Source organism: Perognathus longimembris, chromosome 7 (assembly GCF_023159225.1).
Source record: "Perognathus longimembris pacificus isolate PPM17 chromosome 7, ASM2315922v1, whole genome shotgun sequence".
In the NCBI taxonomy this organism is placed as follows: Eukaryota; Metazoa; Chordata; class Mammalia; order Rodentia; family Heteromyidae; genus Perognathus; species Perognathus longimembris.
This window is the reverse complement of record NC_063167.1, coordinates 67,904,720-67,917,955: the sequence shown is the minus strand read 5'-3', so window position 1 is coordinate 67,917,955 and position 13,236 is coordinate 67,904,720. Positions and strand designations below refer to the sequence as shown.

Genomic DNA, 13,236 nt, shown 5'->3' with positions numbered 1-13,236 from the left:
AAGGAAGTGGATGTTATCTATTTTATACATAGGGAAACCTAAACTGAGCAATGCTATTACCAATACAAGTTTTGCTGGTTATATAAATTCTTACAAAAGTTTCTAAGTTTAAGCTTGTTTCTGTTTTTGTATTGCTAAGTTTAATGCTTTGATTTAACTCACTATAAAAAAAAAGGCCCTTTTTTTTTCTGTTTTGGCCAGTCCTAGGGCTTGAACTCCGGGTCTGGGCACTGTTCCTAAGCTTCTTTTGCTCAGGGCCAGCATTCTACCACTTGAGCCACAGTGCCACTTCTGGCATTTTATGTTTAAGTGATACTGAGGAATCAAACCCAGGGCTTCATGGATGCTAGGCAAGCACTCTAAAACTAAGCCAGATTCCCACCCTTGTTAGGTCTTTTTTAACATAGAAAATTAATACACAACACAGCCAATAATTTCCACACCGTTTCCACTGGCAGTCAGAAGGGAAGGGAAAAATTAAAATAGAAGAATTCAAACAAAAATATATAAAACAAAAAGTAAAATACTTTTACTTGTCTTCCTATACTTTCCTGCAGTTCCTTTTCCTGAACATAATATTCAATTAATTTTTTTCACGTATTCTTGCGGGAGGTGGGGGGAATCCTGGCAACCTTAGGTGTATATCTAGGTGAATCCCAAAAGTCTATTTCAGAAGTTCAGAAAAACTGTTCCAAATTCTTCATCTTACGTTAGAACACCTGCAAGATTGTGCAAACTGATTTTCTTCCACATCCATATCTGGGTTAGTGATACCCTGAGTTAGTTATGTTCTTTCACTCAGTGTATTTTACAGGTTCTTAATTTAGCTGAGACCATCCTTATTGTTGTACTGGTGTTTGAACTCACTGCTTATGCTGTCTAGCCAGTTGCTGTAACACTTGAACCATGCTCCTAACAAGACCGTATTTCTTTTTAACATACCTCTGAGAGTAGTGAAACAATAGAACCAAGAGGATATAAATATTAAATTAGTGTCCTATGTATTTACAGTAAAAAAGGAAAATGAAAAGGTGAAAACTGTAGTCGTGTTTCATGTATATAATTATTTTGCCATTTTGTGAGATGAAGTTACCTATGTTGTCATAATAATTCTTATCCATTAAATTCCTAAGTTTAATCCCCCAGAAGGACCCAACTTTTTCAGTTCTCTAAAGCATTTCTGTTGTGGCTACTGGCATTTTATGTCTGCATGCTATGCTTTTGTGTCCATAGCTCTGTGTGGCTATTTGGAAGATGCTGATTTATTTTCATTAATTTAAACTAAAATAGTTACATGGTTAATGATTCCTGTATGGGGCCGTACAATCCCAGAGACATTAGATCCCTTAGGAGCAAAAAATAGTAAACCTAAAGTCCAGAAGAGGGACTACTAAGTCACAGAAGCGTATTTGCCCATTTCATTGTGCTTATTACTTAACCACTGTTATCACTTTCAGGGTTTGTAACTCTAGCTTAATATACTATCATTACTTTAATAGCCTCAATTTTCTAAAATATGAAACATGTTTAATAAAACATTTAAGAGGAGATCATAGCTGAGTTCTAAACATAGTTTTAGCAAAGAAAATGCCCTTTTTAGTACAGAATATACTGAATATTATTTGAAGCCCTGTGTGTTACTACAGTATACCTTGAAACCAGTATCTGAGAAAATATTGTGACTGTAATAAAAATTGTCATGACCTTGGCATGGGAAAATAGTGAAAAAATCCATTTGTCTACATTCTTAAATATGAACCAAACAGAAGCTCTCCTTTAAAATATACCATTCAAATTCAATACCAGTAGTTCATTTTCCTGAAAATGGGACATTTTTAAAAAACAATGTTCTAAGTTCTCCATAATAGATCGTCATTTCTCTAGTGTTATTCTGTAAACTATATTTAAAAATATTATAAATGGGTGCTGGTGGCGAATGCCTGTAATTCTGGCTAATCAGAAGGCTGAGACCCGAGGATCGTGGTTAGTATATTGTTTCCCTTTCTTGAATACTCATAGTATATTTAGCAATATAAAGGGCTAGAAGTCCTGTAGTTAAAAAAAAAGTCTGTCATTGTTTAACCCATATTGTTTAACCCATTGTTTAACTTCCATATGAAGTTAGCATGAAATTTTCTTTTATATGATATACCTATAAACATCTTCAAAGATGCGATTTGGTGAAAAGTGTAATATATTATTAATTAACTCTTAGAATCTGTTAGGAGGAATCATTAGCCAATATCTTAGTGTCCTGGGATTTCTATAAAATTTCTGCAAAGTACAGTTATAAGCAGTTGGTCACCTTGTCACAGATGCCTTACGGTGGGTTGTAATATTTGCATATAAATGACATCCTTCATATACTTGACACAGTATAAATACTATGTGAATAACAGTTGTTTCATGGTAATATTTAAGTAAATGACAAGAAATCAAGTCTGTACTTATTTGGTTCTTAAAGTTTAGTGCTTTGAGTCATTGGATCCGTAGACATGCAACCCAAATATAATGGATGGCACACTGTAGTTAGCCAGCATGGGCTTGGGCCCTAAAGGTAGGAAATTTAATTTCCCTAACAATCCTAGTTAAGTCATTAAGTTCATCCTCATGTAGCACTTTGATCTCTTTCATAGCTTCCAACCAATACTACTCTAGAAAGTGAAGATAAACTATCTGTGAGTAAAAAATGTTCTCCGAGCACAGTGACACATGTGTCTGAACACTGTTCCCTTATTTTATTTCACAGGCACCTCTGTGGGCTTATGTTGCTTGTGCATGTGGCCTTTTCATTTACCAATCTTTGGATGCTATAGATGGGAAACAGGCAAGAAGAACCAATAGTAGTTCTCCTTTGGGAGAACTTTTTGATCATGGTTGTGATTCGCTATCAACAGGTATTGATACATTTTTAATGTTAATGATTATTAACTGATAAGAAAAATATGAGACAGTATTAGGATAAATAAGAATTTGTATGGTTATCAGCACAAGGGGTTTTATATTTAATTTTAGTTTTGTAGGGCCATGAATCTGGTTAAAGTTTATTCATTATTGTCAGTATTATAAAATTTAGTAGGTCTGGGAACATGGCCTAGTGGTAGAGCACTTGCCTCACATACATGAAGCCCTGGGTTCAATTCCTCAGCACCACCTATATAGAAAAAGCCAGAAGTTGCACTGTGGCTCAAGTGCTAGACCAGGCACAGTGCTCAGGCCCTGAGTTCAAGCCCTAGGACTGCCTCCCCCCAAAAAATTAGTAACTAATTTATTTCATTTATTCAGATTATTCATTTTATTTATTTATTTACTTATTTTAGCTGTTTCTGGGCTTGAACTCAGGGCCCGAGCACTGCCCCTAAGCCTGTTTGTGCACCAGGCTAGCACTCTACCACATGAGCCACAGCGCCACTTCCAGCTTTTTCTGTTTATGTACTGAGAAGTCCCACCCAGGACTTCATGCATGCTAGGCAAGCACTCTACCACTAAGCCACATTCCCAGCCTTATCTTAATTTTTAATGTTAAATATTATTTTTCAGCATCTTTTTAAATTCTAGGGCATAATTGTCAGTATAAAACAGTCTCAACCAGGAGATGGTGGCTTACACCTATAATCCTAGCTATTTAAAAGATGGATTTTAGAATCTCAATTCAAAGCCAGCTCAGACATACAGATCTATGAGATTCCTCTCTCTAATTAACAGCAAGAAGCCAGACTGGATGTGTGGCTCATGTGGTAGAACACTAGCTTTCATCCCAAAAGCCAAGCAAGAATGTGAGGCCCTGACTTCAATCTGTAGAACAGCAGTAGAAAAAAATAATCCTCATAAATTACAGATGGTAATACAAATACAGTAGTAGGAGACTAGTTTGGTAATTCATGGTCGTTATATTTAAATCAAACCTATGTAACACTTAAAATTACAAAATTGGATTAAAAATATGTAATGGTGACTTGGATTTTTTAAAAGTTAAGATGAATAAGAACTGTAATTAATAATATTGTTTCACATAATGAAAATTTGCGGAGTTATACTTTAGGTCTTACTACCCAAGGGGAAAAAGTGATGAACAGTCTAATGTGCTTAATTATAGTAATCATTTCACTCTGCACATGTATATCAAAACAGCATGTTAGATACCTTACATACATATAATTTATGAAAGAGTTTTAAAAGTACTAATGAGGTGTGTTTGTGTTTGTTCCTGTAGTTAGAGTGTAGGTGATATGCCCTTATTTGCACTATGTTGTAAATTTTTCAAATAATTTCAGTACATTTTTAAAGGACATAAATGAGATTTAGAGGTTGGGCAAGATGGCTCATGCCTTATAATCCTAGCTTCTCCAGAGACCTGAGATCTGAGGATTTTCCAGAGATCTGAGGATTGTGGTTCAAAGCCAGCCCATGCAGGAAAGCCCCAGAGACTCTTATCTCTAAGTAAGCACCAAAAAAGCCAGAAGTGGAGCTTTGGCTCAAGTGGTAGAGCACTAGCCTTGAGCCCAAAATGCTCAAGGACAGTGCTTAGGTCCTGCGTTCAAGACCCAGGATGAGCATTTAAAAAAAGAGAGATTTAGAACTTACATGAATTTCTCACTAGTCTTCCTGACAGGAATGCTTCTTCTCTAATTTTAATTTGGTTCCACAATTGTCTTACCATTTGACATGGCATTTTAAATATTTTCTTCAAAAAGAAACAAAAAAAACTAGATTTGCCTATATAAGTTAAGTGCATTTTGTAATCATTGCACAAGTACAATGCTGACAGCAAGGCTAACAGCAGCTTGCTTATTAGCGGGAGCAGAGCAGCTAAGCTTTTAGAACTTCTAAAAGCCTGGAAAAATTCGAAAGTGTCACTGAAAAAAAGCTGGTTAGGTAACTTGAATGTCTGCCATAATTTAAGCAGGTGAGTGAGAATACTAGGTGTCTTGTTTTTTTATTTGACATCAATCATTTTGTATTATAATCTGAGTTTTAAAACTTTCCTAGGAAGTCCTTTTCTACATAGAAATAGTCTCTCCTAAATGTCATTATGGCATCTGCTAAATACAGAAACAGCAGTTACCAGTGAAGCAAGTCAGTCCTTTTGTGAATTATTTAGCATCTTTTTTTGTTGTTTCTATTTCCTTTTAGACTTTCTGCTTTGTGACTTTTTGGGTTTTTTTCCAAAATATAGAATGTAATTATAAAAATCTTTAATAAGATATAGTTCCTTTATTTTTTTAATTTTTATTGTCAAACTGATATACAGAGAGGTTACAGTTTCATACATTAGGCATTGGATACATTTCTTGTATCCAATCTTGTATCCAACTGTTTGTTACCTCCTCTCTCATTCCCCCCTTCCCCCTCCGCTTTTGGGGTTGTTGTTTTTTGAGATCTTACTGGGTAACCCAGGCTAGCTTGCAATTTGCTATGTAACTCAGGCTGTCCTGAAACTCAAAATCTTCTACTTCAGCTTCTGTAGTGCTGGAAGTTCAAGCCAGCAACAGCACTCTTGGCTGACCTGTAACTTTTTACAGTTCATTAGTATGCTATCACTGAGTTATGAAAATAGTGCAAAAATAAAAATGCAAATTTTAGTTGCTTTCAAGAACTTTGGTTCTACTAAATAATTTGGTGTAAAAGGGGTTGAAATTATGATATTAAAAGATAACATGAGCCGGCCACAGGTGGCTCATGCCTGTAATCCTAGCTACTCAGGAGACTGAAATCTGAGTATTATGGTTCAAAGCCAGCCGGGGCAGGAATAGACTCTCATGAGACTCTCATCTCCAATTGACCACCAGAAAACAGGAAGTGGTGTTGTGGCTCAAAGTGGTAGAGTACTAAGTTTGATTGAAAAAGCTCAGGGACAGCTTCCAGGCCCTGAGTTCTTACCTCATAATGAACAAAAAGAATAGAGGATAATGTGAAAGTTTATGTCCTACTTTTCTATTGTAGATAATGGAGTAGATTGTACATTCATGGAATAGAATCTTTTTATCTCATTGAAAATCATTTCATGCTTAGTTAAATGTATTATTTGTGCTGTTCAGTTTTTCATTGTGATTTTTTTCCTGCAGTTTTTGTGGTTCTTGGAACTTGTATTGCAGTACAACTTGGGACAAATCCTGACTGGATGTTTTTTTGTTGTTTTGCTGGTACATTCATGTTCTACTGTGCACACTGGCAGACTTATGTGTCTGGAACATTGCGATTCGGAATGTAAGTAACACTTTATGGGGATTTTGTTTTTGCTTTCAACTATAGACAGTGTTGCTTACAGGAATTTGATTATCAAGAATAGATCAACTCACTGAATTGGTTTAATAAAGCTTTTTTCAAAAAAATTAAAATATTTATTAAAACTGTTTGCTCATACGGACTGTTATATATCTATTATTCTTTTGAAAGGAAATATCAGAACCTCCTAACCAGTATTTTAATAGCAGTATCAAAAGTGGTAGCTCCTCTCATTTCCATTTATCTTTCCAGATACATTCACTTTTTTCCCTACACCATTGTTCACCTTCACTCTATGCTTTGTTTTGATAGATAAAAATATATATTTAGGAAGTAAAAGGTAGTTTCTGAGAAGAAAAAAAATCAAATTTGAATCTCTTAAATAAATGCCCTTCTTTATTTTTTCCTCATTGTTTTATGAATTTATTTCTGAAGAATCTCTTAGTAATCCACTTGACATGAGCATACCACATAGTTTATTACTGCCAGCAAAATGCCTGAGAATTAAAAATAAAATACAAATAAGTATCTTTATTCTCTCTCTCTTTGTGTCAATCCTGGGGCTTAAATTTAGGGCCTGAGAGCTTTCTCTGAGCTCTTTTGCTCAAGGCTAGTACTCTACCACTTTGAACCAAAGTATAACTTCCAGTTTTCTGGTGGTTAATTGGAGATAAGAGTCTGCAGATGTTCCTGCCCGGGCTGGCTTTGTTAGGATTATAGAGCCCAAACAGATTTTCTGAAAATATTTTGTTGGCATATATCATTTGTACAAAGGCATTTCATTATGATATTTTCCTATATGCATATTATGTACTTTGATCAAATTCAACCCTTCCTTTTCTCTCCTTATCTTTAGTCCTTTTTTAAACATTTTTAACAGTATTCATTATTCTATGCCATACATATATGTAAAGTACATTGACTGTATTTATCTCTCTCCTTTATCCTGTCCTTTTTCCCACTCACCTTCTGCTGACTCCCATCAGCAACCGTCTCCACAAACCTTATTTAAACAGCTTCCTACCTGTTGATGGATTAATGAGTAAACTAGTCTTGAAATTTCTTTAAGCATGGCATTTACTAACTGGTTTTTAATTAAATAGCACAGATCCTACTTACACTACTAGAGTTATTCATTCTTTTTCATGGCATAGGATTCACAGAGAAAAAAAATAACTTGAGAAAACACTGTATACTTCCTGAAATGCCAAAACAAAAATATCTGATAGCGAATGGCAAGAGACCATCTGAACCTAGTGTATAAAGTAAACCTAGCATATAATTAGGTGATGCACTTTTTAAAAGTTTTAGATCACTGGTAAATTGTCTAGGTCTTTGTAAGATGTACAGATACAAAGAAATTCAGTTATTCGGGTCAGATGATGTTTGCTAAATTTAATATTATGGAAATAATTATTAATACTTGTTAACTTTTAAAAAGACTTAAAATAAAAGAGTATAGACAGTGTGTTTAAGGACCATTTTTAATGACATCTTTATTATCAGAGACTGTTGCAGACACAAGTGTTCATGTGAAAGTAATGTGAATGTGTATTTGCCAGCAATTTATAAAGTGACAAATGCTCAGAAAATGGTAAACAGTTCTGATATAATTGAATATATGTAAATTTGTTTTCAGGATTGTTTTCATAGGCTTTTTTTTTTTTCTGGCCAGTCCTGGAGCTTGGACTCAGGGCCTGAGCACTGTCCCTGGCTTCTTTTTTTGCTCAAGGCTAGCACTCTGCCACTTGAGCCACAGCGCCACTTCTGGAAGTTTTCTGTATATGTGGTGCTGGGGAATTGAACCCAGGGCTTCATGTATATGAGGCAAGCACTCTTGCCACTAGGCCATATCCCCAGCCGGTTTTTTTGTTTTGTTTGTTTGTTTGTTTGTTTGTTTTGCCAGTCCTGGGGCTTGGACTCAGGACCTGAGCACTGTCCCTGGCTTACTTTTTGCTCAAGGCTAGCACTCTGCACTTGAGCCACAGCGCCACTTCTGGCCGTTTTCTTTATAGGTGGTGCTGGGGAATCGAACCCAGGGCTTCATGTATGTGAGGCAAGCACCCTTGCCACTAGGCCATATTCCCAGCCCTCATAGGCCTTATTTAGAAGTATTTTTACAGTCATTGTAAGATCATTTGGTTTTTATTCATTCAATTTTATTTTTTAGCGATGTTCCTTTTTCATAAATGACAGTTTGCTCTATCTGGACTTCACATACTTTATTTTTCATTGGTCATTATCTCACAGTTAACCCTTTTTTGGGGTAGAGGACCTAATAATTGAATCAAATAATCTTGAAAACTTATTTACCAACAGACTTAATGCATTCTCTTCCCTTTTCGAATAATGCAGCACCACCAACCTTATGGTATGGAAACTAAAGGATAGAGAATTAACATTGGAAGTAAGAAAAAAATTAAATAGACAATATGTTTAGGAGGGATTTGATATCACAACTCTCTGTCTTTCAGTTTTAGAATTTCCCTATGATGAACTATGTCTGCAAGCAGACCCATATGGTTGGATCATAAGGTGCTTGGCAGTAGCAGGAGATAAGGCTGGTGAAGATCCAGAAATATCAAGGAGGGCCTTTTTTGCTCTGCCAAGAAATGTGGGCTTATATCTTGAATCTGCAGAGAACTTTTACAAGACCCAAAGCTGGGAAATGACAAATACCTTTTAGGAAAATCAGTCTGGCAATGTAACATAATGGTAAACTCAAGTAGGCTATGACAGAAGAGACCAGTTAGAAAGGCTCAGCATAATTAACTGAGTTCAGTTTTCAGCCCAAACTAACATACATGATGGCAGTACTCTTGCAGAAGAAAGGATAGGTTAGAAAGATATTTTATATAAAAAAAATGAATGAGAGGGCAGAGGCAGGAATGACTTCTATAGTTCCCTCCCCTGGGAGGTTGGATGGAAAGAGAAACCTACCCAGAAAATGTATGCAGGGATATTAGATATCCAAGGATGGTAGAAAACTTAAAAGGAAAGCTTAGAAAGGAACTTGTGAAAATTATTGTACAGAGAAACAGAAGCCATACTAGAAAGAAAAACCAAGAGAGTGATAAAATTCAAAAGAGAACTGCTGAATGCGCCAAGATTCAAAATGAGAACAAAAAAGTGTACATTGAACTTGGCAATATGAGCTATCTCAAGTAGTTTCTGTGTAATCATGGAATAGAAGCCAGATTGTAGTAAGTACAATAGATACTTCTTTTTCTTTGTGAGCCCGAGTTTTGCTATATAGTTCAGGATGAACTAGAACTCACCATATAGCTTGGGCTAGCCTGGAACTTAAAATCCTCCTGCCTCCATCTCCTGAGTGCTAAAAAAGTACAGGTGTACACCACCACATCTGGCTCTTAACTTATTACGCATCATGTAAACTTATGCAATGTGTGGCTATGATAGGAAGGAGAGAATCATCTTTTTTTTTTTTTTTTTTTTTTTGCCAGGCCTGGGCCTTGGACTAAGGGGCTGAGCACTGTCCCTGGCTTCCTTTTGCTCAAGGCTAGCACTCTGCCACTTGAGCCACAGCGCCACTTCTGGCCATTTTCTGTATATGTGGTGCTGGGGAATCAAACCCAGGGCTTCATGTATACGAGGTGAGCACTCTTGCCACTAGGCCATATCCCCAGCCCCGAGAGAATCATCTTATAGGAGAGCATACGTGCTCAAAGGGAATAGGGTTTTGTATTTTTATGAAATTTTCTTTTGTAATAATGTAGTTTGAACTCAGGACTTCTTGTTTACTGGGCTGGTGCGATGCCACTGATCCATGCTTCTAGCCCTGGGTTTTGTATTTTTAATGAAAAAATAGCTGAGGATACAAAAGAGATCTGCTAGGACAGAGATTGAAGATGCTAAGAGAGAGACTGAAAGAGACTGGCTTTGGAGCAAGACAACTGAAGATGACACAACCAGAGAAGTTTTAGAGTAGCAGATAGAGAACAAGAACAAAGAAAACTGAAACTAGCAGGCTTTCTATTAAATTTTTTTTTAAATCTAGCCAAGCACCAGTGACTTGTTCCTATGCTAGGTACCTGGGAGGCTGAGATCTGAGAATCATGGTTCAAAGCCAGCCTGGGCAGAAAAGTGCATGAGACTCTTATCTACAAGTCACCAAACAATCAGAAGGGATGTTGTAACTCAAATGGTAGAGTGCTAATGTAGAGCAAAAAAAGCTCAGCAGCCTGGTGCCTGTGGCTCACACCTGTAATCCTAGCTACTCAGGAGCCTGAGATCTGAGGATTGTGGTTCTGAGGATCGTCTTCACAAGGAAAGTCCATGAGACTCTTATCTCCAATAAATATTCAGAAAAGGCCTGAAGTGTTGCTGGGGCTCAAGTGGTAGAGAGCTAGCCTTGAGCACAGAGAAGCTCAGGGACAGCTCAGGCCCTGAGTTCAAGCCCCAGGACCAGCAAAAAGAGAAAAAGAAGCTCAGGGATAGCTCCCAGACCATGAGTTCAAGCCCCAGGATCACCTTCTTCCCCCACACCCCTCACCTCCAAATTAAAAATCTAGTAAGATTGTGGCTAGTTTAACATCTAAAGGCTTGGTTTTGACTTGAGAATTTATATCCAATGTTTAGGAATTCTGCACTTGGTTTAAAGCTACACTGAATTTCTTTTTTTTTTTTTTTAATTAAAATTAGGCTACAACATTCATAGAAAATACTGTATGTACAAATAGGATTAGAGCCTGGCACCAGTGGATAATCCCTGTAATCCTACCTAATCAGAAGGATGAGATCCAGAGGATTGGTTTAAAGCCACTCCAGACAGAAAAATCCATGAAATTCCATTTCCATTATAACCAGCAAAAAAACAATGCTGGAGGCATAGCTCAAGTGATGCCAGTCAAGCAAACTGAGTAAATGCAAAATCCTAGAACTGTCAAAAAAATACAGATATATACATATACAAGCATAGATAGATAGATAGATAAATGACTTGCATATTTTTGAAGAGTATATTATATATACTCCTTATATATAATTATATATCTACATATAATTATAGATATGTATATTATATATACAATAGATTATCATATATAATGTACAATAGATGTACAATAAATTCAAGTGAAGTTTGTAGCACAGAGAAAGTATAAAGTAAGAACAAGGTAACCTCAGTTGTAATTTGAGTAGAAAATATTAACTTTCTCTTAGAACCTTAAGAACATTAGGAATCTTTATAACATTTTTATGAGGTGGCAAAAATGATCCAAGTACATATTATATGCGTGTATGGGAATATCACAATGAAATCTCTAAATACAATTAATATGCTAATAAAACATGCAGGAAAAATATTTAGTATGAATTGTTTCATATAAAGTTAAATGTTTTGAATTTCTATTTTAAGTTATTTAATAATATCTGGAACAAAGGTAAGTAGACTTTAGTACATATAGCTATAAATAATTTACATTCAAAGTCTTCTATTGTAAGAAAGCATATATGCTCTGGACAAGTCATTGCTGCAACTATGAGCTATATTTTCTAGCACTTTATACTGGTTACAGAGAATTTTAGTACCTTTTTATCTAGACAAAACCCTGACCTCACAGTACTGCTGGGCTAAGTAGGTAAAAACCCAACAAATAAGTACTACTCATAAGACTTTCCCTAACCCAGTTTAGGCCTTTAGGATTTTCACTAGCCTGAATAGGAAAGAGATAAGAGAACTCACAGAATAATTGGATTGGAAGGAGAAGAAAAGTATTAAGAGACAAAGCTTATTTGTAAATATTTATGAATTCTTATAAGGTTATGAGTTATATTGAATGGAAGAGTTCACATGTGGCTTCGCTGTAGAGTGCTTGCCTAGCATGCACAATGCCCTGGGTTTGATTCCTCAGCACCACATAAACAGAAAAAGGCAGAAGTGGCGCTGTGGCTCAAAAGGTAGAGCGCTAGCCTTGAGCAAAAAAAGAAGCCAGAGACAGTACTCTGGCCCTGATTACAGTCCCTAGACTGGCGAAGGCAAGGAAAGGGAAGGAAAGGAAAGGAAAGGGGGGGAGGGGAGGGGAGGGGAGGGGAGGGGGGAGGGGAGGGGAGGGGGGAAAGGGAAAGGAGAGGGAGAGGGAAAAAGGGAAAGGGAAAGAGAAAGAAGAAAGATCCATACATTTTTCTGTAATCATTTTTATAAAGTAAATGCTAAAATCCTAAGTAATCTTTAAAATTTACTTATGCAAAATATATGCCTTTAAAAATCTTCCACCCTATAATAGCAGAAATCATGTTTAAATTATTATTTCAGGCTGGATTTGGGGGTTATGTTTATAATCCTATCACTTAGGAGACTGAAGCAGGAGAATCCTAAGTTCAAGGCTAGCCTCATCTACATAGCAAGCCCCAGTTTCAAAAATCCATACCCTAGGCCCCAGAAACGGAATTATGTCGGCTTAAGGAAGCCTCATACCTTTCATGAGACTAATCTCCTAATTTGTTAATAGTTTTATATTAGGTGATCTTTAAGTTCCTTCCTGTTTATAAAGTCTGTGAATCTGCTGATTTTACAAATAGTATCTCTAGTCTAATTATTTGTAGTTTTAATAGGCAGAAATTGATCTTCACAATAAGTTTATTACATTTTTTTAGTTCACGCAACTAAAGTTTCATATTTACATTAACTAAATACTAATAAATTTCCAGTTTTTCAGGCTGCAGATGTAATTCAGCAGTAGAACTTGTGCCTAGAATGAGGCCCTGGTTCAGATCCCCCCAAACTGTCCCCTGCTCCCCTCCAAAAAAAATCACTTTATTAAGTCATTCTGAAGAATACTTTTTGAAAACTTTTTGTTACTAAAAGATTGCTTGTCAATGTGTAATTAGCTTTCTGTTTAAAAAGTAGGAAAGTTTTTGCCAAATACCTTTGTAGAATGTATATCTTCAAGATGTCACATGAATATTAAATACTAGAGATCTTCATTTTAGTTTCTACCTTTCCTGTGTAGTTTCTTTTCCTGCCTTAGCAGTGAATTTTTGGGCTCTAGC

The 13,236-nt window shown here is 36.2% G+C and overlaps 1 protein-coding gene across 4 annotated transcripts in view; it reads left to right on the top strand.

Moving 5' to 3' along the window:
* The window catches only part of Cept1 (choline/ethanolamine phosphotransferase 1), a 46,829-nt gene that overhangs the window by 12,066 nt on the left and 21,527 nt on the right, over positions 1-13,236 (top strand). For all 4 annotated transcript variants that reach the window (XM_048351762.1, XM_048351761.1, XM_048351763.1 and 1 more), the window contains 2 exons: positions 2,750-2,897; positions 6,066-6,207. In XM_048351762.1, coding sequence (XP_048207719.1) covers positions 2,750-2,897; positions 6,066-6,207 — 290 coding nt within the window. The remainder of the gene's footprint in view (positions 1-2,749; positions 2,898-6,065; positions 6,208-13,236) is intronic.